Raw genomic sequence first — 26,795 nt, 5'->3', positions numbered from 1 at the left:
TTCTAATCTCTCTGGGTAACTGAAGTGCCATAGTGCAGACACCAGTCTGATGGCCTTCTTATGGATGTTTTCAATTATCTGACAGTCTCTAGCATAACTCGGGGACTAGACAGGGTGACAGTACTCCAAACGGGGAAGCACCCCACTTTTGATTGACTTTCTTTTAAGACCATTAGTTTACTCACTTAATTCACCTTCTTGTTACAATGGCCTGTAAACTTTAGTTTGTTGTCAATACAATCCCAGGGTCTTTTCACATTCGGTTTCTGTTAATGCTGTTTCTTCATTCCGTTAGGACATGTGATATGCCTCCTTACTTACTGTTGGTACGACCTACGGTAGGTGCATCCTCTTGCATTTTGTGACGTTAAGTCTTTACAGCTATTCCTTTGACCACTCCGGAAGCTGACAGAGATCATTCTGTACTCTTCACAGTCCTCTTCACAGTCCATTTGATTCTTAATTTTCTTGACTAACTTGGCATCACCCACAAACAATTATATGGATGAGTGTATAGCTTCTGGCATATCATTTATGAAACAAACAACAATGGGCCCAGTACACTGCCCTGTGGTACCCCCACTTGTCACAGGTATACAGGACGATTTCGTGCTATTAATCAACATACACTGATTGGGGTCATTAAGAAAGTCTCTGACCTACTCTAGGACACTCCCCCAAAAACTCCATACACTTCCAGTTTAATTTTCAACTACTGTAGTATTATAGAGTACTGTACATAGTGATAAGTCCATCAGTCATCTAGTAGTAGAGGTAAGACCATCGGTCATCAGAATTGTACAGAGATACGTTGGCCATCAGTCAACCCCCTTCCCCCCGTGTGTATAAGGGAGGTACAGTACATTGGCCAGTCATGTCAAGAGGGAGAATGAGATAAGATAACTGAACAAAGGAATCGTTTGCCTGAAAATAAAAACTACCTATACGCTGAGAGAATCTTCAATGCCCCACAACAGACTACAATACAGTATAATACAATACTGTATAGGAAACACTGTCAACTGTCAATAAAGTTACAAGATAAACTAAAAAAAATTATATTCTACATTACATACCAAGGGTTATAAGAGGAACATTTGTGTCATTTTATAACCTCGGCCATACAAGGAGGCAGATACCCTTAATAAGCAAATAGGGAGCGTACTGTTATAAACCTCAGTAAGTAAGGTAAGTTCGATTACCTCCAAAAACCCAGGAAAAAGATATTCCCACACTTCCATAACCAAAGGAAAGGCCTTGACCCCTCCATAACCATTACAGGAAAGAAGACCTTGACCCCTCCATAACCATTACAGGAAAGAAAAGCCTTGACCCCTCCATAACCATTAGAGGAAAGATGACCTTGACCTCTCCATAACCATTACCCCTCCTCAACCATTAGAGGAAAGGCCTTGACCCTCTATAACCATTAAAGGAAAGGCATTGAAGCCTCAAAGGCATAGGGACTATAAAAGGGAGGGAGGGAGGGAAGGCTTACTCTCATATGACCTCTAGAGTGGGAAGTGGGTTCTGATGCCTTCTATTGCAGGAAAAGCGAGACTTCGAAGCCCTTACAGCTAGGTGAAACATTCAGGTGTTTTTGTATAGTAAAAAGTATTTACTATTGACCTCAGAATACCTCCTAATATCAAATGCACATGGCCTCAAAATGCCCATGATATTGGTCAGATTTCAAAAAAAATTCTGGGGGGCTTACAGCGCCTCCCCCAAACCCCCAGCTGGGTTCCTCTACCCACAACTTTTTGGATCCCCCGCCTTTTGATATTCCTGGATCCGCCCCTGATATTTGATCATGTTTAAATTTAAGCGTCAATAAAAATGCATTATTAAAAAGAAATTACAGTATAAACGTACCTGGCATGTGGTGTGTTACGGTCCTTCGATGAGCTGTAAAATCACTTACCTGAAATGTAGAGATGCATATTAGTACGGTACAGTATATGACAATATCGATGACAACTTTCCCTCCTTAAGCTCCTCCATTTACACTCCACATTCAGTAACATGTTATTACCTACACTGATTATATATAAATCCATGGATACGGGTTTGAGTGAGAGAATGGTAAACCAGATGGATAATTTAGGCCTTGTGAAAGACGACCAAAATAACATATCTATTACTGTGGTAAGAATGAAGAGCTTGTGACCGAGTGTACTAACACTTTTGCTCATAAATCAGGTCACCCACCATAGAGAGGCATTATATTTCTCACCTTTTCATGAAGGTTGTTCCTGACTCGGTGTAGTCTTGGAGTAGACAACAAAGCAGCACTACAAACAATTTTCCATAATAATGTACTCCCAGCACTATTTTTCTAAAGTACGAACTTACACACTGTATTTTCTTCCTACCCAAAGCTTCATGAAATTATCTAGCACACACATAACGAACACTTCCATTTTCTTTCGGCTGCATTAGAATTATGTATAATGGTTTAATCCTTTCACAGCGGGAGGTTACCCAAAGCTGAATAAAATCGTCTAGCGGTAGCCAGAATAAAATGGCAAGTGCATGACACGCGGTGAAAGGTTAAGCTTTAAGGGTCGTCAGTTCTTTGGGATAATTTCGCACAAGCCTCAAGGGTAATTCCCACTTATCTAATGGAGTCCCATTTTGGGTAAGCTTCCGGTTTTGGGTCAATTTGTAGTTTCGACCAACCACGGAATTTTTATTATAAAATGTGTTTTCCGATAGTTAAGACAATTCTAAGACACTTTTCTATGACATTTCCCTTGCCCTTCTGGATTCCCCGGCATACATGTAAATTGCGAGGGAAACGTTATTGAAGAATTGTCTTAGAATTGTCTGAACAATCAGAAAACACGTTTTCTTATAAAACTTCCTGTAATATTGCAGTAAACAGCAACCACAGAAGTCTGGAGATTCACTACACCGTGGTTGGTCGACACTGCAAATTGACCCGATTTTGCTATACTGGAAGAAATACTTGACGAATAGTCCAGTTTCAGCACCAACTTGAGGAAGTTTCTCCATAGAAGTTAAACAGCTTTCTTATTTTGATAATCTGACAAAAAATCCAGGACAATACGTTTGCCTATTTTCACGTTTACGATTTTTTCCGTTTACCGTCTTCGAAACACCTGCCACTGCCGCTACTACTCCCTGTCATCGAGCGTTGGTTCGTTTCTATATTTATTATTTTTTTAGATACAGCTGCACATTAGTTATTTTTTATAATTTCTCCAAATTGAAATATAAATCCCTTCTTTTTCATACTTCTACATTATTTAACTTGTCGTTCATAAAATGTAAACTACGGTCTTCCTCTGCTGATTTCAGATGTAAAAGACACCTAGGGTACCACCAAACACATTCCTTGTGCACTCTTGTCATTTTCTCGAGGTAAGAAAGCTTTCATCTTTTACGGAAACATTTCTTCAAGCTGGTGAACTTAATGCTAGGACCTGACTACTTTCAAGTACTTGTATTACCGAAACAAGTCCATGTTATTATTATTATTATTATTATTATTATTATTATTATTATTATTATTATTATTATTATCTGCATAAATGAATACCGGATCAACTAGGCTATAGTCATCAGACTTTTCCAGTGTTACAATTCCATTTGGTTTAAAAATGAAACGTGTTCCCTTTAAGTAATTCATTTAGATCAACCGTACTGTATGTATTAATAGGTATTTGTGTGGCATAATCTATATTGCCAATGACAAAAACTTTTTACTTTAACTGAATATACAAGATTTATCACTTCATCTCCATTCTGAGATGCAACGAAGGAACGTATTTTTGACAACTCGTATACAGGGGTACCTAGTGACAGCACTAGGATCCCGCTTCCCCTATCAAGGAATAAACAATTGAAATTGAAATTGACAACTCGTGCATAATTTCATAATACATCAAGCTAACGTAACGAGAATTCTGATGTTAGAGGGGTCGTCATGGTGGAAGCAGGCAAACGTTTTAATTCTGAACCCACAGATCAATTAAATCTGTTTATTATTAAAACTTCACCCCCCTTGAAACTAAATCGACTTATGAGTTTTTTGTTTTTAATCATTCATTAAATAAATTATATTAAATACAATTTCTTAATTTGGCTGATACCCGAAATTCAAGTTCTACATTTCGGGTTTTCCCAACAGCCTTTGCACCCACTCACCCAGTTTGTCTAGTCAATAATACTAGTTATACCGTACATCTTTGCGACTTCTAGTTTTTAATTATTTTGGGTTTTAAACTGTGATCAAGTCCCAGGTTGCTGATCTGACTTTTTGCCTCATTTACACACAATTGCTGGGTCTCAATTGTTTCGCTTACTTTTATAACACAACATACATATATTATTTCTCACTCTTGTTTTTTTTGTATTTCTTTATAGTTCTTTATTATTATTATTATTATTATTATTATTATTATTATTATTATTATTATTATTATTATTATTATTATTATTATTATTACATTTTCGCCCCCAAGGCCCCGATGTGGGTCAGTGACCTGTGCCCAGGTGGGTTAATTCCCGTAAAAAAAAAGTATATATATCCATTTAATGTCAATGTAAACAGGAAAGTGGAAACGAAAATGCAAATTTTTTATGATTTATTTTTTACCACTTATGAGACCGTATCCTTACCCATCCCTAGAGACGTGGTTACTGTGGGTGTACGGCTAAATAATGACTCAGGCTCAGAAAAAGCTGCCCTCAATAAACTGCGCTGTCACTGGGGGAAATATGTATTTTACTCTAACTTACTGTATATTCTTTTGAAGTAAAAATAAATCGGGTGCTTTACTTTATTATAGCATTACTAAAATAACCGTTTTTAATCTATTCAACGGAACTACTAATTGTTATTGTAATTTGAAGATTGTTTGTGGCCATAATACAGCCACTTTCTCCCTGATTCGTAAGAGCAAGTTTTCATTTAATCAATCAATAGTTTTTTTTTCATCCTCAGTGTTTGTTTTTCACCTCCCTCTAGTGCTAAGTAACTGTACACATTTTTGTGACTTGTTCACTTCCTAATGCACTCTGCAGTGAATTACGATTTTGATCACTCCACATGCGTGCGGTAACGAGTCATATTGGTTCATCTTGTGACTGAATGTCAAAGTAAAATTTCGTATCTGTGTTTGAGGAGATGAGGAATGTCAAATCTGTAGTCTGTGCCACATCTCGACCTTGGCCATCCGTCTGAGTGCCTGACCCCAGTGTGTGAGGCGAGCGTCGAGGGGGTCTCCTGGCACACTTAAAATACCACCACCACCCACCTCCTCACCACCCACTCCCTCACTATGCACGGGGCTCTGGAGAGTCATCCTGCCGCCCGGAGTCGCCTGCTCGCCACCAAACAGTTCCTCGGGGCCTAATGTTATCTTGCCGAGCAGCGCCTCCTTAGATGTGACAGAGTGACGCGCTCGTCCGTGGATCTGTCGGAGAGAAAGACCTCAGCTTATGACTTAACAGTAATAATTTTCCAAACATAGACACAAATTACTTTGCATTCACCTTAAATACGTTGTACATGAACAAAGAATACATGAAATTTATATAAGACACACCTCCAGGAGGATGGCGGAGAGGTGGATCTTGTCCTTTGGAACAGAGAAGGAGACGGTGCAGCCGTGTTTAAAGGTCGCCTCCCAGCCCTGCTCTTCGTAGCCCTTAGGTCGCTCCAGAGGCGTTGGGCTCATCTCGTGCTTCTTCTGCTTCCCCTCTGAGAGAAGCGCCGCCCTCACCCACACCTCTGTGCGAACTGTACCAGAGAGTTACTGAACCACACCTTTGTATGGATGATATAAGGTCCAGTTTTATTACAGTATTTTGTTTTGGGGGAGTAAAGGACAATGCACCTGACAACACCGACCAACATAACGACGTGGATCTTGTCTTACAGAGGTACTTTAGAGAAGATAAGAATATTAACTCGCTAATATTAAGATATGTTTTATGCCTTGCATCTTAAGAGCTGTACAATAGATTAGAAAACACAAAGATCTGTAATAAGAATTCCTCACGAGATGTGAAAAATAAAACGTACAAGGAAGTTGGTAATTCGCATATGTGACGTTTCAACAGTATGTGAATGACAGATAATGGAATAGTGAAAGAAGTATCTATGGGTCGACGGTGACAAAGGTTTTCATTTAATTATTACATTCACCATTAAAATAACAGTATACTTGTAACTAGAAAATAGAGAATAATGGACGATAAATGCGGTGGTGAAAGAAGGGAGCTAAGCCCTTGGTAAGACAACAATCTTTGGACAAGATTTAGTCGATATACTGTACTGTACCTTACCCTCTCACCTTCCCTCCCTCTCTACACCAACACCGTTTTGAGAATGTTATATCCCTCACCTGTATTGACTACCGCTGTCCCTCACTACCAAAAAAAGACCTCGCCACTCACTCTTGAACGATTTGGCAACATCGTCCCCGAGAAGTTGGATCTTGACATTCCTGACGTGCATGAGGTCGACGGTGAAGGTATAGTAGCCGTAGGAGCGTTCACAGCAGGAGAGAGCCACCAGAGCCATCCCTAAGTGGTCCTGCACCTGTACCAAACACCGAAACATTATGAAACGTAGGTATTACTAACGCTGTTATGTGACAGACACCCATAAGCATATACGTCATAATAATACAGGAACGTGACCCCCCCCCCTCCCCACACACACACACACACCTGGCTACCCTGACGCATATGAAGAGGAAAGGTGCACCACTCTCCAGCAGTCAGGTGTTGGGCCTCCAGATTGGGGACGAGAGCGTGACCGAGGGCCAGGTAAGGCTGACGGCGCCTACCAGCCACGAACCCCGACAACACCAACGACCGATCACGAATATTACTAATCTATAAAGAGCACTACAGATTACCCTCAACAATACGAGATGATGAGAGTGTTTGGTTATAAGTGATGACTGAGTAAGGGGCGGTAAGACAAGGGTGAGTGTCGACTGAGGATGAAGGGAGACGGGGAATGGAGGTGGTGAAGAGGAGGATCAACTGGGGAAGAAATCAGTGGTAAACAGATATGGTACTAACCTTGAGGCAGCACTTTGGGGTATAGCAGTAGGAGGGGAGACTAGGGCCAGGCTTCACACATTTGATCACCTTGTTCCTCCTACCTGGCCGCACCTGAACCTGTAATACCACAACACACACGTCTGTCACGGTACTGTCTATATATTCCTGGTAAATGTTTACGCCAAGTAGGAACATTGTTACGCATTCTGTTCTTCACTTCTGCTGCGAACACATACAAGGTTGTGACACATACACAACAAGGGGTATAAAACATAAAGGCTGCGACACTAAAGGTTGTGACACATAGATGACACGTAAGGGTTATAATCTATACCTGGAAATCAAGAGTGGAGTTTTCTTTGCCTGGTGGAAGCTGTGTCACCTGTACCACGTCCACCTGTAGTCTGTAGGAACCAAGACAATGCTGATACGGTGGTGCAGCAGTACAGGAATACAGTGTTACAGACAGTATTAGTGATGTATCTCAGTTAATGTTACTAATTATCTAAATATTCAGCACCTTTGATGGTTTATAACATTTACCCTATATACGAGTACTCTTACACAACTTATAATACACCTCAGGTCATCGGCTTTGTACAGTTAAGATAATAGAAGAAATCTCTCTCTCTCTCTCTCTCTCTCTCTCTCTCTCTCTCTCTCTCTCTCTCTCTCTCTCTCTCTCTCTCTCTCTCTCTTTCCGACAAGGGAAGATGTGTAACTCACTCACTCTTTTCTATCCACCAGGTACTTGAGGGCTAACACCACCATGCCGAAGGAGTACCACACGGGGTTGTTCTTGGTGTCGACGCGGCTCTCGTAGGAGGCGATGGCGCGGAGAGTGTTTGCACTCCGTAGTTTGACAGGGGTGACGTTGCCCTTGGTGGTGTACTCCCCATGATAGTGGATGTTCTCGCTTCCTAACACTGAAGATAGCAGACCCTTCCCCGGCCACCGTATACCATGTTTAGTAGGCGGGTACTCTGAGGACACCATCATCATCATCATCATCATTAGAATGGGTGTGTGAATGTGTGTTATAACATGTGAAATAGTACACACACACACACACACACACACACACACACACACACACACACACACACACACACATATCTGTATTTCATCGAAGTATGTAAAGTAGACCTAAATATAGAAACTGAAAGCCTCCAAGTTGTGGGGTAGTGAGTGTGTTACTGACCAGTGAGGCGGCCGGGGGTAAGGGAGAGGGGCGGTGGGCCTTGCTGTGGTGGCCGAGCAGCTTCCTCCGGCGTCAGGAACCTCGGATGACTGCATCGAACACCAGTCTTTTCCTGTACACACACATGGTAACCAGTCATTAGCGCGCACGGAAACACACATGTACACATATGTTAACTGTTAGTGATATAGTGACTTAGTTTTGTTCCAAGATGTTTACATCAATTCAAATAAAGAGTACTGTACTGTACATTATAATTCAACAAGTATTGTAATTAGACATGAAATAGCAGGGATTGACACGAGGAAGGTCATCAACAACTACTGAAAAATATAACTCAACTATCACAATAACATTAAATGTCAGAAGAAAACCTTGAGTAAAAGTGAGAGGCAGCCCTCCGGAGCCTCGGAAGTAGTCATGAATTACACATATATTTAACTCCATGACTGGGCGTGTACAAGCAAGGGTAGCAGCTAATAGTGGCCTGGTGGGCGTCTGTGACAACAACACGTTGTTGTTGTGAGGGGCTAGCACACTGCCCTCGCTGTAGTGGAGCGATAAACTGGCCCCTGTTGTCATATACAAACACAACAGATATCCAATGGCTAAACTATAGCGTCTAATTGGGTGATATGCTAACCAGCAATGACAGATAAGTATGAGTCAAAACAAACGTGACGCACATAAGAAGCGTGTATATCAAGTTTAGGCAGATACTACCGTCTGTATATGTACGGTATAATGAGGGTGTGCTTAAATTCCTATTAGAAACTTAAATATAGTTTGAAGAAAATTAAATTGTAATGTTACGTGCTACCCGTCAGTATTTCATATATTCCCCTTCAAGTTGTACCGTATCCTTTGAACTTTTTACCTCAGTGTTTCATGGTTTAATGTGGCAGATGATACTGACCGAAAGCGTGGACATCCTGCCAACACTGCTCGTGACATCGGTGACGCTACCACTGACGTTGCCGTTGAAATCCTCATTAACGTTGCAATAGACGTCCGCCAGACCATCAGGAGACCCGACGGCCACCAGGCTACGGGTGTACTCCAGGGAGGCGAGGCTTTGGGCGCTCTGGAGGCTATACACCCCTTGAAGACTCTGAAGGCTCCTAATACTACCGTGGAGACTACTGGAGGCGATGCTAGGACTGGTGCTTCTGAGGGCGATGCTGGGACTGGTACTGTTGGGGGCGATGCTTGTGACGCTGGAAGTACCGGAGGAGGTGAGACTGTGACGTTGATTGAGATCTAGAGACTTACACGCTACGTCAGGACGGTGCAGAGGAGGACACTCTGAGGAGGAAACATCCACTCACTACACTATCAACGTAATATAATAACTGTGAAATGAATGTATACAAAAAACACATTGAAAATAAAAAAATAAAATAAATCGATTTCTTACTAGACTCAAGTTGACATTTTGGCTGATAAATTCACAAGTAGGTGAGTCTGATTTATTGATTCGTGTAACACTGAGGATGGTAAGACATGATCTGTGATACGAATGAAGGACCTGAATGCAAATGATCTTATCGATTTTTTCTATAATGACAAGAAAAAAGAGCGTACGTGTGTGTGTCAGTCAGCACCATAGCTGCTCCAAGACCATGACATTTTACATGTACTGTATACAAAGGGGACTCTGGGGTTTGCACCTCATGATTATTTATTTAGATTTGGTTAGAAATGAATAAAAAATGAATAAATAAATTAGAGGAAAAGAATGTGAGGAAACATACACAAAATTGATAGTGTAGTTGATGTTGCAGTAGATGATAGTGTAGTTTACAGTATAATCACGGACATACTGACCCCCCCCCCGCTCATAAACGAACCTGGCAACGTCGGGTTAAGAACATAAGAATGGAGGAAACTGCAGCGGGCCTATTGGCCCATACTGGGCAATCCCGTTTACACCCAACCCCTATTGCTCATATAAGCATCCAACCTATGTTTGAAGCTATTCAGCGTATTCGAGTTAATGATGATATTTGGTAACTTGTTCCATTCATCCACTACTCTGTTTCCAAACCAGTGTTTACCTATTTCACGCCTAAATTTGGATAGTTTGAGTACCTTTGTAATGTCCCCTTTGTTTAGTCCTGTCTTCCACTTATACACCTCCATCAGGTCGCCCCTTGCTCTACGTCTCTCGAGGGAGTGCAAATTAAGATGCTTTAATCTGTCTCTATACTCAAGGTTCCTAATGCCCGGGATTAGTCTTGTCATTCTCCTCTGAATTCTTTCCAAGGATTCTATATCCATTCTGTAATACGGTGACCAGAACTGAACTGCGTAATCCAGGTGTGGTCTCACAAGAGCAAGATACAGTTTGAGGATGACCTCGCTAGTCTTGTAATTAACACTCCTTTGTTTGAACCCAAGTACTTTATTAGCCTTGTTACGAGCAAAAACACATTGTTTACTTGGCTTAAGGTTCCTACTTATCATTACTCCTAAATCTCTCTCGCAGTCGGATTTCTCTATGGCATCGTTGTTCATCTGGTATCTGGTTTCCCTGTTTACATCTCCTATACTGAGTACTTTACATTTGTCCACGTTGAATTTCATCTGTCATTTTTCAGACCATTCGAAAAATTTTTTAGATCTTCCTGTAGTTTTGCTGAGTCCTCGTCAGATTTAATAACACGTCCTATTTTAGTGTCATCAGCAAATTTACTTATGTTGCTGTCTATGCCGATATCTATGTCGTTTATGTATATAATAAATAATAATGGTCCAAGTACTGAGCCTTGGGGAACTCCACTTGTGACGTTGCTCCAATGGGACTTAGTGCCGTTAATGCTCACTCGCTGTTTCATGTCCTGTAACCACGCCCTAATCCATTTAAGGATGTTACCTTTGATGCCATGAGCTTCAACCTTTCTAATTAGTCTTTCGTGGGGGACTCTGTCGAAGGCTTTGCTATAGTCGAGATATACCACATCATAATTGTGCCCCTCGTCCACCGATTCGAAAACTGATGAAAATAATGTTAATAGATTAGTTAGACAAGAACGTCCGCTTGTGAAGCCATGCTTCCTCAGCAGCAGAGGATACACATATACACAACTTATCACAACTTATAGGAAGTAACGCTGATGTCTGTGTATCGTTGCTTAAATTAATTAGTTAAATGTATATATATATGTTATTATATTACCACAAAAGGGAGAAGCCTTTGAGTATCGTGAGGTAAATTACACGTGCGGGCTGACTCACGAGGCTGGACGCGCACTATTACGGTGGAGGGGATTGCGCTGGGGTGGACGAGGTGGATCTCAGTTGCCCCTCTCTGGATATACTCGTCCTCCTCCTGCTCTCCCTCTTCCTCATCGTCGTCTTCCTCCTGTGAGTCGTCTGTCTCTTCCCTTCTGCAAGGGTGACAAGTACCAGGAGTGTCAACTCAGGCAATTATGTGACGTCTTAGAGATAATGCTAAAATTAAAAACTTTATTTTGATTATTTCCAGTCACAGAACTTCGCCTTACGTACTTCCATGTCACCTCGAGCACATTATTGTGAATTTAAAGTTAAAACCTACTGAAACTCTTCACAGACACACACCTGGACGTACCTGAGTGACCTGACTGAGCGTCTGAGTCTGAGGTTGTTATGAGCTGAGGAGAGTGGGTGGTGGGTAGGTGTGACCGACTCCTGCCTCCCACCACCCACACCAAAGCATTTCCGGCACCACACCCACATCCTTGCCTCCACCTGCATTGTAATAATAATTATGATAATAATAATAATGATAATAACGATAATAACAATAAAACTAATAATAATAATAATAATAATAATAATAATAATAATAATAATAATAATAATAATAATAATAATAATAATAATAATAATAACAATAACACTAATAATAATAATAATAATAATAGTAATAATAATAATATTAACAATAATAACACTAAGACTAATAATAATAATAATAATAATAATGTAGGACACTTCTTAAGTCATTGGTCATAGCTTTAAATTGTTCGATCATTAACTACAACCATCGTGTGTATAATACACAGTGTATTACAAATATGATAAAAAAATATATATGTTCTTGTTATCTTGTAGGGTTACCGGAGTGATCATTTGTAGGGTTACGTGATATTATGTGGTCTAGCACTCAGGATGGGATTGATGGAAACTCTAAGGTGGTGGTTTTCTTATATAAAATATATTTTATATAAGAAAACCACCACCTTAGAGTTTCCATCAATCCCATCCTGAGTGCTAGACTACATAACATCATAGAAACCCTACAATCTGAGCTGTTTGTTCCTTGTCATGTCTCACTGGTCCATGATCTAATAAATCGGGTATATTGATACGAGAATGTGCGCCATCTTGAACTGTCTACAGTGCCTTTTATATATTATTTTGATTTATTTTATGTTCAACTTCTCTTGTTTTCATTACGCTGTTGTTATTAATAATGTATTTTCGATCAGCATTTTGGAACTGTGTTATTAAATCAGGACACATTTTATTTCATGGTAAAAATTGTGGCTATTGTCTTTTTTTGTTAATTAACCAGTGAGTTTCATTTATGCAGAAATAAATGTACTATACGTTAGCTTCCAACAAGAAATGCAGTGAAGGGATTGTCTTGTACTAGTAGCCGCACCAGATGACACTTGGCAACTGAAAGGTATAATGGATTGTGAACCTGTTGGTGGTGATGTTGATATTAATAAGATCTGAGATGAGTGTAACCTAGCAACAGAAATATGAAAAGGACATAATTTTTCTCCCCGAAGATTTACGTCACATTACTTCAGGCTATTCACGTGTAGTTTGACATGTGAACAAACTGAACACAGAGCAAAGTGCATGATACATACAGTACTTGGTAGCTGAGACACATGACTTACGGTGACATGACCATTAGTACCATTACACTTAATTTAACACCTACCTCATGACACATACACTGGGAAGTGAGAGGTAATACATACCTGAACTCGAATAGATAAATGTTACAACAGAAATGTATGAGTTGTTGTCTGAAGGCGTGAAAAGTTAAATTCCTCGACACAAATTTCTGAGACTTCCTACGGGAAGTGTAAACACGTGACCACAAAAAGGCAATTTGGGAGATTGACTCGAAGCACACACACACACACCGGGGGTGTTGCGTACATTGATCCCCTGTTTAACATAGAGGTCTTGGGATATATGGTTTGGTGACGATAATATATCTCGTTATCACTGCTATCAGGGAAGGTGCTAAGTTCTCATTGTGACTATCTCAAGACGCTGGCATTTCACAACACCTTGGTGCTTTTAATTAGAGTATGGACTGCCAGGTCTTTTATATGGATGTTGAGCTTCATTCCACATAATGGTAAACTATGTAACTAAATGTACACCCACTAAAAAAATTATTCGGCACACGTGTCATATTGTATCACGCCGTAAGGGTGCCGAATAATTTTTAGTGGGTGTACATGTATGTATCGTGCATGTATGTATGTGTGTGTGTGTGTGTGTACAAGTATCATGTACACCCACTAAAAATTATTCGGCACCCTTACGGCGTGATACAATATGACACGGGTGCCGAATAATTTTTTTAGTGGGTGTACATTACAGCTTCCAGTGTGGGGCAATAGTCACCGACTGTTTGTGGTATTCTTATAACCAATGATTAGTCACATTGGATCATCTGAAGAACCCTCCCCCAAAAGCGTTACCTAGGGAGGAAATTCTTCGGTTGATCCCATCCTAATTTAACCTAACCGAACCCAACGTAAAGTAATCTAAACTCACCGAACTTAACCCAACCTAACGTAACCTAAACTAACCTAACCGAACACAACCTAACGTAGCCTAAACTAACCGAACTTAACCCAACCCATGACTAAAAATCTCCCCAGAGTGTTCACCTGAAGAATCTTGACCCAGCGTTACCTGGGGGAGGAGATTCTTAAGATCCGTCACATTTTGTATACCTCATCTACTATTTCGTATACTGTAATCGTCTTCTCTCATGAGGAAATACATAAATAGTTTCCTTCCATTCTTTCTCATTTCCTACGTTAACATTATATATCCTCAGCAAAGACCAATCCCCCTTTTCATCAAAAAATTCCAATACTTTTTCTTTAATGCAGTATTGTACTTAGGCATTTTTGTATAGTAAAAAGTATTTACTATTGACTTCAGAATATCTCCTAATATCAAGTGCGCTTGGCTTCAAAATGGTGTCAAAATGCGCATGATATGGGTCAGATTTCCCCACGTGGCTAGCGTGTGAGTTTAGCATCCCTTCAGCGTAATTAAAAAATTACTGAATGAAGATGCGGATAATAACAAAAGCGATGTAGAATGTTAACCAGTTGTGTACGGGGTCTTCTTTCTGCTGAATAAATTCACCTGATGTTGACCAAATAAAATATTAAAAGTGGCATCCCCGTAGGGTTGTTAATGGTTATGTAACGTGTATGTTATGTATCAAGTATGTCTGTGTCCCAATTCACCATAAATGCAATAATCTTTTTGGATAGGATTCGTCCTAATTATTTAAATAATATTAATTGATATTTTAAGTTATATATATTTTTAAATATAACCATTATTTTTTGCGTATGGGAAGGTACCGGCTGGGCTCTGGTAGCGGTATGTTTTTGTTGGACTTGGCTTTTTCCACGCTAGTGTTATGACCACCGTCAGGGTGGGGTTATGTAGACATTTCAAGCCTTGTGCCAAGCAAACAGGAACTTAGAGATATACTTGAGTCAGAATTTCTTATTTGCAAAGCTCTAGATTTGCGGCGAATATCTGGACCAATACGGTCTTGCGTAATAACGCATTTTAAAAGACCATGTAGAGTACTTTGGCGTTGGTGATAAATATGTTCCAATAATTTAATCAGACAAAGTTTAGGACAATATTCCCCTATTTTACTAAGAAAGCGGACCATTTTAATGTGGAAAATAAAAACTAAAATATTGTATTTAAATAGAACATTAAAATGATTTATTTATACCAATTATCGAATAAAATATAATTCATAAATCAGAGTAGCTTGTAGTAGTAGTTGTTGGTTTTGCCGCCAGAGGTTAGCACGTGGACAATTGTTTGGTGCACGGATGCCGATGCTGTTATTGCTGCCTTTCTCCCGTAAATGATATGTAAGTGAACTTTTATTTGTCGATGATAACATTTTTTACAAGTGGAGGTCTGGAGCGTAAGTGAATTGAAAAAGTGAAGTAAGTGATTGTGATGTTTGTGTAGGCGGTGGGTGGATGTGGCAGGGTGGCGGCGCGCCATGTTGGTATGCCGCACCACTTAGCGGCATGTTGAATTAAATATTTGATATGCATGAAGGGCGCATCTCGGCATATAGTTTTCGAGATCAATATTATTAATTTTGATAGCTTATTATGTTAAGCCATGTCTAAGAAATATTTAAGAGCAAGAAAGTCTTATTTATTGTTTTATGGACCTGGTGTTTCTGGCTGGTGACGGTCTCTAATGCTTCTTAACCTATTGTTGACTTACAGGTATTCCTCCTTTAGTCATTTATGTCCTGCCTGCACACACCTGTACATATTTGTTTTAATAATTGAGTATTTCTTGAAGGAGAGTTAAGATTGATGTTCGAGAAGAGTTGACTAGGAAATTTGTGATCTGTTCTCAGCCATATTTGCTGACACACCATGATTTATAGAAATATTGTTTTATGGTACCCTACTTTCTTCATAGTTGGTATTCCTTTTTTTTTATTTTAAGGTGATTATGATTAACAGTATCGTGGTTTACATTCATAGAGGCGATATGTGCTTCCTGTAAAATGAATGATAAAACTCGACCTAACTTAGATGGTATTATTTTAGTTTCGGTTATTTGGGGAATTTAACCCTCACCTGAAAGGAGGAGTTTCGCCCCCACAGTTAGGTTAGATATAGTTCTTGGGTTTCGTGGCTAGGTTAGGTTAGGTTGGGTGTCTAAATACAGGGATGACTGAAACAAAGTTTTACTGCTTAGATTTGGTATGCTGGATTCACTGTAGCCATTTTTAAAGTAAAGCCCTACAAACTTTACTAAAACTGAATTTGGAATTTTATCTTTGCAATCGATAATTTGGACAATTCTAAGACACTTCTTCTATGATGTTTACCTCACAAACAACCTATGATGTCAGGAGGTCCAGCCAGATATGAGGTTAGGTTAGGTCATTTGCAAGAGAAATGCCATAGAAGAAAGGTGTTTCAGAATTGTCATCTTTGGATTGCAAAGTTGAAATTCTCAAGAATCGGTTGGTGGCAACAAATGCTGTTTTACCGTTCTTTGTTATTTTAACTTTTGTTTGTTTAGGCAGAATAAACATCTGGTACACACTATGAATACTCATTGACTTCTGACAAATACTGTATTGTATTGAGACTTCTCTTCGGTAGAGTACAACAGTGCGTGTATTTGTGAGCCGCTTTAGGAAAAAAACTTAATATTCCAAAGTGACCATACATGGAACTTAATACTGATTCTTATAGTGGGAGAGAGTAAAAAATAAATTCCCCAGTAAGAATACTTTATAGCATTTCCATCGGAAATTTATAGTTTTCCTGTTATTTTCCCTTTGATTTCACTTGAGAGTACAAATTTGCAGGCATGTACTACATTGTTTACTTCTTACTCAGCCAATCAGCATCAGTGTTGATGTCAGGTGATACTCGTGAAGATATGCTTACGTTTTCGGTGGAATTATTATTGTTTATTTTTTCCTTTTTCATGTTTGGTGCCTTATGGGTCTTTATTTTCTTCGTTTTTTCTTGTTAGGTTTTTACAGCAAGGGCTCTACTCCTCCCTGGATAGGTTAGGTCAGGTCCTTCTGGATTCTATGGTTAGGTTAAGTTAGATCAGACGTATCGTATGTCTGTACTGATATTGGATTTTTTTCCTGTGTTTTTAAACGCACACTTCTCCTCTGCTTCAAATCCCTGCCCAGTATGTGTAATCAAAATTGTGTTTCTTTTAGTGAAATAAAAAAGTAAATATATTGTACAGTACAGTATATAAATTTCTAATGGAAAATCAACAACGTTAAAGACTAAAGTATTCGTATTTTCTTTTTGCTCTTTCTCCCTTTATAAGAAGCGATATAATATTCTGTGAATAGTCACTATGGAGTGTCTAGAAGAAAACTTTTTGTCTTTAAAGTATCATTAAAAAATACTGGGTTTTTGTCATGGACACTTACCTTCATAGTCCTGCCACCATTATAAGGTGTGTACATAAGTGCTGAAAAACAAAATGCTCATAGAAATTACAGTACTCTAATGCTTTTCTGTACATATGAAAAACTGACAGCTGCAGCTTTTGAACATTTTTGTAGTGATTATAAATTGTTTCTTGAACTGATAAATACTGTACCAAAAATAAGTTGGTTTTATGGCAATTTTTTTTTTTTATTAGTTAAGCAATTTTGTGCAGGATGACATTTCAAAGCATCTCTTTCCTGCAAATATTCATTAGTGTCCACCAACCACCGATGATTTATCGTAAATCAGACAAAGAAACCAACCAAATCTAACCTTCCAAAAGCTAACTTACCTAACCTAGGATGGAAGCTTATTACTCTGCATAATGGTTGGTTAGGGGGTTATTAACAGTTGGTATGGAAGGTTGCTTAGTGTTAGGATCCCTTTGCTGGTAAGCTCATCAATAATTTAACCAAAAACATGAGAGCAATGACATCCGTGTCAAATTTCCTGGTAATAAATACTATAGATAAACAAAAGTAGGAAAGTTTCAATTCCTTCAAACTTTAATCTATTTTGAAAGATATGTCCTTTTGCTAGAAATTGATTGGATTTCAGGTCACACCCATTAGAAATGCATATGGTATTTACAAAATGGGTGACATGAGACACCCGTCATAAATAACCCAATAATTAGTGACTTAGCACTCGGCCAACCTACTCAGAGAAATTTATTCTTTGCGTATAAACCTGTTCTTGTAAAGTGGTGTGCCTAATATTACAGATGTTCTTATAGCTTGTATGACTAACATTATTTCCCAGTGTCTACCACAGTAACATCACCGAGGCATATTGCTTAATAGCAAAAGAAACAAGATTTCAAGTTGGCAATACAGTGGAGATTTTAAGGTGTGGTCCATAAGTAGCTACAGTATGCAGTATTGTAGCCAGCAATCAGCTTCATCCTGATGTCCAGGATGCCATGTACATAAGAACATAAGTTGTTTGCTTATGTACATATTTCTGTTACACAAGTTTATAAACAGGATTCAGAAAATAATATCCAGTATAGAGGAATAATACAAAAAAATCTTTACACATCCTTAGACCAACTGAATGGGTTTTCAGGCGGTTTGATGGCATTTAGCACCAGTGGGACTGCAGTGGTATCCAATTGACAAGCTTTTTTCTGATGGTACACTATATCAACCACAATGGGTTTGTCCTTAGATTTAAAACTCACATACCTAGTACAATGAATAAGGATGATGTCCCCCCCCCCCCCATTTTTTAAGCTCTCAAGTTTTGTTGCATCATGGTATCATCCTCCAGTGTTTTATTCCCCTTTTATACTTTTATTTTAAGCTGTACGAGATTCATGTAGATACTGTACACAAACTGGGAAAAGTGATTAGCAAATGATCTGATACAGTATATATTAATTAAAGTTGGTTCAAAATTACTATACTAGGTCCCCAACTTAGTAAATTTTCATGTCCAACACCCATTACATCATGTGCAACCTGTTTCCAATATTTTTAAACAAGTAGTCTATCTGGTATCTCCTTCAGTTTTATTAACATCCAGTGATTTCTCTGATTTGGATGCTTCCTCATCAGATTGTCAGAGCCAGAACTCTCAACAGATGACAGGTGAATTAGGGGTACTTATCTTGATGAGAGGGTCATCACCTTGGCACACCTTTACCCCACCTTGATGAATCTTGTGGTTTACCAGAAAGGAATACAAAGTAAGTCTAATCTTTAAAGATGTAACAAAGATGGCTTAAATCTCAAGTAATTGCTATACAGTTCGTTGATGTATTGCAAAACCAGAATGTGAGATTTTACTTTTTAGTTCAGTTCATTGGAAATATCTTATGATAAAGGTAAAAAAAATCATCCTAGTATATCATTCTTTATCCATTGTTGTCACAGGATGGTTGATGCAAATTAGTCACAAAGGCGTGACTTGCTCATCAACTTGTGCATTACTCCAGTGAACATAATCCATCCAACCCTGTCTCATTTCTATTTACCCATTCATCACTTCCCTCTCAACTGAAGTACACTTAATGTTTGTAGATATTTTACTTACATGTCCTTCCCTGTTCAAATTCTCTTAGGAGAAAGGAAGAATTGATCCTGAAATTCCAGTATGGTTGAGTGCAAAAATTGATAACTTAGAAATGTGTACTGTACTGTATTCATAAATTGTAAAACTGCATTTAACCCCTTGACATCATAGTCTGACTGATTCATGAATCAATGACTTAAGTATACTGTACTTCTGTGAAACTGACTTTTAACATCCTGTAACATTTTATGAATACTTTAGGTAGGAACAAGTATCTCACTCCAAATTAAAATAAAATATGTTGACCTCTAACTGAGACTTCTTAAGGAATAGAAAACATAATGGTCCTGTTGATTAACTGTTTTCACCAAAATATTATTGGATGACTCGATATCAGGGAAAGCATCCATTTAAAGTACCTTATTCATAAGACAACATTTATGTTGACATTCATTCGCCCAGAAATGTGTGTGGCTGTTACAAAGCAGGAACAGTTTTTGGAAACTTTCATGGGAATGCAATCTTGGTTCCTTATAGTACAGGCTGTGACTGAGATGGTGATGCTCCTGCCCTACAGTTGATCATCACTCTCTTAGGAAGATCACGGTAGCTACATTTTCTTTAGATTAAGTGAAATTCTCCAGACTTTTATGCATCCCTCCAAACTCTTTAATATTCAGGTCTTGATAAAAGGGAAACACGCAGTATGGTACTTACTAGGCAAGAATCTCTTAGCCCTAAAAACCACTAACTTCAAATACAGTACTGTAGAGTAAATGGTTACCCAACAGCATGATTGGAGCTGTGGACACTTAATTTCTCCAGCCATCCTTTCAAATTGCTGCAAGACACCTACTTCAGACTGGGAAGGATCCAGTGCACTTGGAAATGTTTGAACCTTCCCTGTTGAGAAACTGCCAGACAAGTATATTTTTTTTCTGTTGAGGCCCTACCCGGTAATCACTAAAAATCCTGATTAAGTTTAAACTTAGAAATTTTCCCTTTAATCAATAAATCGGCCTAAGAATGAACTTGAACAACTCCTACTGACTTCCATCTGACGGTAACCCTGAAACAGCATCATCCTGATTGACTACATCAGATGTGCCTTTCTCTAAAGAAATTCTGAGGTATGGTAACTCCTGAGATCTTAGTGAAATTTTTGGGGTGCCACCTTCAGCCTGATGAGGGGAATCCTAAACTAGAAATACTTCCCCTAATCTGAATGCGAGAAATATCTTGAATCTCTTGTGAAGGGGGAATATACCAACTGGCATCTTTCAATTTGAAATGGCATTTTAGTGCAAGTGAATTAATAACGCATTTTTTTTTTTTTTTTGTCCAGAATGTCAATTCTTCATCAGAAACAATCTTAATTGAATGGTTTGGGATTTTCATCAATGAAATGAGATTCCTCCATGAATTGGTGTGTGTATGTCTTACCACACTAAGAATCTAACTGGATGCTGGTTTGGTAGTTGGCAAATTTATAAAGCACATATATTACAAAATAGGCAAAAACTGTTTGATACCTGACCATTTTTAATTTGGCTGAGCAGGATGGAAGTAGAATTCTATGCTGGTGTAGCATTTCAGACAGCTTCATTCTTTAAACGATGAAGTTGCATATATAGATCCCATTCAGAACTTTGGTTTGATTAGTATATACAGTACAACTATTTTGTAGTCAATCTTGGTCTGTGATATCCGAGGGTTAAACACAGATTTACAGTCAAGGACTTTACTAAAAGTCTCCCCTCTTGGCTGCCTTCCGTAAATATTACATTTAGCCTTTTCATTTCCCTCTTACGTTCTTATCCAGTTTTTCATTCCAGAAGGCTGGATACAGTTCACCATTTAATTATATCTTAAAACTTTAACAATGCTATCACCATCTCCCCATGTCTAATAACCATAGAGTATTTCTTCTGACCCATTGTGTTAACCTTTATCCATGCCAATTTTTCTTTCTTAGCCATTCTACTGTGTGTCTCACTATTGGCTATCTCCTCTCAATTGATAACTATCCTGTACAAACACTCCCTTGACATTTGATTATAATGATTTGAATTTTACAGTGAATTAAATGCCACTGAACTTTTATTCTCCCTTGGAACCTCTGTGATAACTGCCTCATCTGGAAATCCATTTATGATTTTATTAAATTTCTGATTTTATATGTGTATAATTTCAGTTATTGACAGTTTTAATTTCAGTATGGAAGGAATTTCAAAACAAACCAGTGGAACTTTTTTTTTAACAATATAGTCATTAAACTTACAAGATATTATCTGGAAAGAGGGACCATCATGCTAATGGTGCAAATTTAAGTAACAGGTATCTTATGATGTTGCAGTCACATGGGTATTCCTTCTCATGATCAGCCTGAATAGCACTACATCTGCCATGAACCTGTTTCCCTTGCTTGAATTTTAATGACTTCCTCAGACACCAAGGTACTAGTATAGGTTGCTAACCATCCTGACCTTGAATGAATGAGACATCACCACTCGCGTTTAAAATATTCTGTTCTACCTGTCAAGAACATGACATAGTATAGTTAACCCTTGATCATGACTTACATTTTGTTAGCTGTTACTTCTGTGTCCCCTGCTAATGTTTTCTGTTCAGCCAAAGCACAAGGTGTGTGCCATGGGTGCACAATATGTAACTAGCATTTGTATTCAAAGATTGGATACATATCAAGGGATTGTAACTTTACACAATCGGCTTTTTATCTTTACAGAGTAGGTAAAGCTAATGTGCATGTACTTTCATTAGCATCATCCACACCCGAGTTGAATTTAACATTTGTGCCACCTCTAATGGTCACAGTAAAATTCAAGGTAATTTTGTCAGTTTGTTGCCTCTGGTGGAGGAATTATAGAATAATGACTATCAGGGTGTCAGAGTATCATGTGGGAATTGTCATGATCAAATAGAAATGGATTTGATGAGACTAGTTGGGTAGATATATTCTAAGATCTTAAGTTAAGATTTGGTAGTTTTTATTGCTTTTGTCTATCCTAGGTGAGTAATGCTAGGTCAAGCCTGTGGTATTGTTCCCCCAGGAAACACCAAAGCAAGGTCACCTCAAACTAAGGCATTGATTAACTTAGTAAAAAAATTATTATATTTTAACTCGCCAAGGAGAACTAGAAGAAAGTTACCATTCAAGATAGAATGTTGATGAGGTTGGATTCCACATCAGATGTTCACTATTTGCAAACTTCTTGTCCAGTGTTTGTCAGCTATACAGTATTGTAATTTCAGAGTGGCAGTTTTTTCTACTATAGGGGTTACTGGGTATGCTTTTGACATACCTACTGTATATGCCAGAAACTGGTGTTTATGTCGGTTAGTGCATCAGTACTGGATTTTTCTTCTTTTTTAAGCTGCCTTGGGGGAAGGGCTTACAAAACATTTGCTGTGTAGTACAGCCTGGGTGGCATTTGGAAGTTGTTGGCCTCTCTCTTTCTTTTTTTAATACAGTGGTCCCTCGGTTAACGAGCACAATCCGTTCCAGCAGGTTGCTCTTTAACCGAAAAACTCGTTAACCGAAACCATTGTTTCAATGGGTTTTTGGGTAATTGGTTCCAGCTCACCGAAAATTGCCTAAATTCAACAATGATGATGATGATGGAAATTAGAATGGGGGTGGAGGAGAAGGGAGAAGAGAAGGCATTGGGGTGGAAGAGAAGTCACCCCATGGTGCTATTTCACCCATAAAATTTTAGTTCTCTTGGTGTAATTGAAGATTATTTTCTTTAAATCAACACTGCATTGCATTATATATTGTCAATATGTAAAATAAATTTCAAAATGACCAATAATTTGCTTGTGTGTTAACAGGCTGGATGGCATGCCAGAAACTAGTTTCTTTACCTACAATTATGTTCAATAATTGTTAAAATGACTAAAAAAAATTAATATTAAACTTTTACAATTATTGAATAGTATAAACTTCTTGATATTTATTAAAATAGTAAGGAATTTAAGCCCTAAAACCGATTACTGTATTGGCGGACTAATACTACAGCTGGTGGACCGCCAAATGCAAGCGAAAACATGTTGAGGTCAGCTTGTAAAAAACTCGTTAATCGAGGGATTGCTCGTTAACCGAAGTTAAGAATCTTATGGAAGGTAAATCGTTAACCGAGGCGCTCGTTAACCGAGGGATCACTGTAGTCTTTTTGTGGACTTGAAATAGATATTTGTGTTGTCTGTGCTATTGTCACATAGCATGGAGCTTCATTGAAAATGTATCATAGGTCTCCATGTTTGTTAGGTGTTGAGTTGAAGTGAGATAGTTCAGGATACAAGTCATTCTTGCCTTTTAAGGTTTCGTAGGACCAACACTGCAGGCACTGCATGGGGCAAACCTGAATCTGGGCTATCCTGGATCTATCCACCATTTCTCCCAATTTTAAGGAATTGCAGCCTGTTTCTGTGTTTTTGCACAAGGGGGGGGCTATGGACCTATTCACTTAACTTGTTAATATTTATACCCCCTCCACCCATGGCCAGGGGCATTAAGTTTATGCCTTTTTCATCCATCCATCTGACTGATTTAAGTTTTTGCATATTGTATGTATTTCAATGTCTTCTGATGGTTTTAAGTTTTAATTTTATTTTTAGTGCCACAAAGGCAAGGCTCACTTGAACTTTAAGAATACCAGTACTTTCCATATGATGTTGATTAAAAATGTGACTATAAGTGTGTTGATTACTGTTTTCAAGTTTTATACTACTGTATTCGAGTTCTTGCCTTGTTCAGCTCAGGATGTTGGCGTTCACCACTGTGCATGCAACTGTGATCCGAGCACTAAGGGGGGCTATGTCTGGTGATGGTGGCCTGAATGAAAAATTTCTAGGTCACTGAATTGGCCAACCATGGTCACCAGACATAACCCCTCTTGATTTTTTTCCTGTGGGGGGTTTGTCGAAGATGTGGTCTGTAGGATCTTAGTCCTCGGATCACAGCTGCATGCACACTGGTGGATGCCAACATGTGGAGCTGAACACGGAGAAAACTTGAGTACCACCTTAATGTCCTGCATGTGGCAAACGGAGTGCACATTGGGTTGTATTGATGGTGTTCACAAAACTTTACGCGTTTTTGTATCTTATAAAACAAACGGTATCATTTTATCATTAGTGGGTACCTAAATTTATAAAGAAACAAAGTTGTCCAGGTCTTTTTGGATCACCCTGTATTATAATGTAGTTACATGTCCAGATGCTTGTATCGTAATAATATATATACTGTATAATTATAGTACCTAGATGATAATGTATAACTTATTCATTTAATTACCAAATGTGGCTCATTCTTGAATGGGGAGTCATTAACATGCCCTGTATGTACTGTAAGTTGAACAAAAGTTAAAGTAGAAGCCTATTTTACTTCTCTTTGAGCTGATCCAATTTTCTTATCCATTTCTAGAGTGAAGATAGAGAAAGATGGCGCGGGTGTATGTTGGAGGACTGCATTATAATTGTAGGGAGAGAGATTTGGAAAGGTTCTTCAAGAGATATGGCAGACTTCGTGACTGTTTGATAAAGAATGGTTATGGATTTGTGGTAAGTGACTTTAATCTTTAGTTATAAAATTCCTTCATTTACTTTAACCATAGTGTTGTTAGCTCACATACAGTATACAGTACATATACACACAGGCATCCCCCGTGTTACAAAAATTTGCTTGTGTGGATTTCGTAATGCCTTTGTTTACCAGCAAGCATGCCAGTCTTGTTTTTATATGTAACTTTTATAATGTGTCTTTCTGCCAAAACATTTTCCCTGGTAATGTGTCTCCAATTCCATGAGGTTTCAATGGAAAAATTGATTTCATATTAAGGACAATTTTTCAAGAAAGTTTTCTTTATTTAACTCAGAATGACTGACAGGTATGAAAATACTGCAGGTGTGGGTGGGTGTGGACGTGGAACTGCAGATGTGGGATGAATTTGGGTACCTGTGAAGCCGTCTGGTGCTTATCTAATATACTATAGGACTAGCCGTGTGTCTGTCTGTCTGTCTATTCTGGGCAGCCGAAACGGCACAATCGTTTTTCATCAAACTTGGTGGAAATATCGCAAAAAATTCGTAGAGTGGAACAAACCTGGTCCCATGTCGATGGTTTCTTTAGGAAGGCATTAATTAACCATTTTATTTACGATGGAAAACGATGCAAGTCTACGGACTTGTTGCACCCTCATTCGCTGCGCTAGCCAAGCACGAGCGTTCAAACTTTCACTGGGCACGAAGGTGCCCGCGATCACTTGTACTGTACTATATACTGTTGTCCTGTGACACTTACTTTCAACAAGATGCCAAATCTGGTTTTGCCCTTGTTGTTTCACAAAAGTCAGTGTCACATCCTCCATCAGAAATCTACCTAATAGGTGTGCACCACTGAAGTGAATGTTTGTTGGTCCCAAAACATATCTGACTAAGTTCCTGCTTTGACTATTCAGCCACAGATTTGCTAGAACAGTTCAGTTTATCTATGATGTATGGTGTTACTTAAATTATTTGATTCTCATTATTTTTCAGTTCATCTATAAACAGAACTTAGATTCTTATATGATTTCAATTTCCAGCTCATGAATTTCAGATGACAGACAAGTGGCACTTTTACAGCTTTGAAGGATGGATGAGTTGGTTCACAGAGCTGTATTTTATAAAATGTGCCTGTACTAAATTTTGTGCGAGCGACATTAGTGAAATGAAATGGTGTGGGGAAATTCGGGTTACTTATATAAATTGAAAATATTATGTTTTGAGATTTACAATAAAGCCTATGGTATTTTGAGGTCCACTACAGTCCTGGAGTCCTTTCTGTAAGGTCTGGAACTCATCACTGTACCCCCTTGTTGAGATAACTTAGCTTCCCACTCTCAAGTGTGATTTTTTTCACTTTGAATTTTGGGATTCTACTAATGGGTATAATATGTATGATTTAATTTTTTAGCTGTTCTTACTGTAAGGTTATTTTCATTTCCAGGAGTTTGAGGATGAACGAGATGCCGATGATGCAGTATATGAAATGAATGGCCGCGAACTTCTTGGTGAGAGGTATTATGCAATGACTTTCATGTTTGGAGACTTAAGCAGGGTGGTCTTCTTATTGATGTTGCAGTCTTAGGTTTATATTAGTTGTAAAATATTCTGTTTTAACATGTTTTTTTTTTTATGATGTGTCACTGGATTCAGAACTTGATTACTGTCCTAAGGGT

General features: G+C 38.6%; 2 protein-coding genes across 5 annotated transcripts in view; one reads left to right on the top strand and one right to left on the bottom strand.

The window, feature by feature from the left end:
* Positions 1 to 4,598: 4,598 nt before the first annotated feature.
* LOC121863823 lies at positions 4,599 to 13,415 on the bottom strand. 2 transcript variants are annotated; one of them, XM_042362690.1, is made up of 12 exons: positions 13,231 to 13,415; positions 11,841 to 11,980; positions 11,486 to 11,637; positions 9,165 to 9,553; positions 8,249 to 8,360; positions 7,778 to 8,030; positions 7,382 to 7,451; positions 7,066 to 7,164; positions 6,706 to 6,873; positions 6,430 to 6,574; positions 5,577 to 5,770; positions 4,599 to 5,444 (listed from the first exon to the last, which is right to left on the bottom strand). In XM_042362690.1, the coding sequence occupies exons 2-12, from the start codon at positions 11,966 to 11,968 to the stop codon at positions 5,166 to 5,168; spliced, it is 1,989 nt and encodes a 662-aa protein (XP_042218624.1). In that variant the 5' UTR covers positions 11,969 to 11,980; positions 13,231 to 13,415; the 3' UTR covers positions 4,599 to 5,165. The 2 variants fall into 2 exon arrangements, with proteins under 2 accessions (XP_042218624.1, XP_042218625.1); XM_042362691.1 differs by lacking the exon at positions 6,706 to 6,873.
* A 1,867-nt stretch (positions 13,416 to 15,282) lies between these two features.
* The window catches only part of LOC121863822 (serine/arginine-rich splicing factor 5-like), a 35,760-nt gene continuing 24,247 nt past the window's right edge, over positions 15,283 to 26,795 (top strand). For 2 of the 3 annotated variants that reach the window (XM_042362689.1, XM_042362687.1), the window contains exons 1-3: positions 15,283 to 15,408; positions 25,001 to 25,137; positions 26,564 to 26,634. In XM_042362689.1, the coding sequence (XP_042218623.1) occupies positions 25,018 to 25,137; positions 26,564 to 26,634 (191 nt within the window). In that variant the 5' untranslated portion in view covers positions 15,283 to 15,408; positions 25,001 to 25,017. Of the gene's footprint in view, positions 15,409 to 19,097; positions 19,229 to 25,000; positions 25,138 to 26,563; positions 26,635 to 26,795 lie in introns of all 3 variants that reach the window. The other variant, XM_042362688.1, reaches the window with a different exon arrangement.

The sequence above is a fragment of the Homarus americanus genome, unplaced genomic scaffold, assembly GCF_018991925.1.
Source record: "Homarus americanus isolate GMGI-L3 unplaced genomic scaffold, GMGI_Hamer_2.0 scaffold48354, whole genome shotgun sequence".
NCBI classification, from domain to species: domain Eukaryota; kingdom Metazoa; phylum Arthropoda; class Malacostraca; order Decapoda; family Nephropidae; genus Homarus; species Homarus americanus.
Note: the sequence above shows the minus strand (reverse complement) of the source record. Positions and strands in the feature narration are given on the sequence as shown.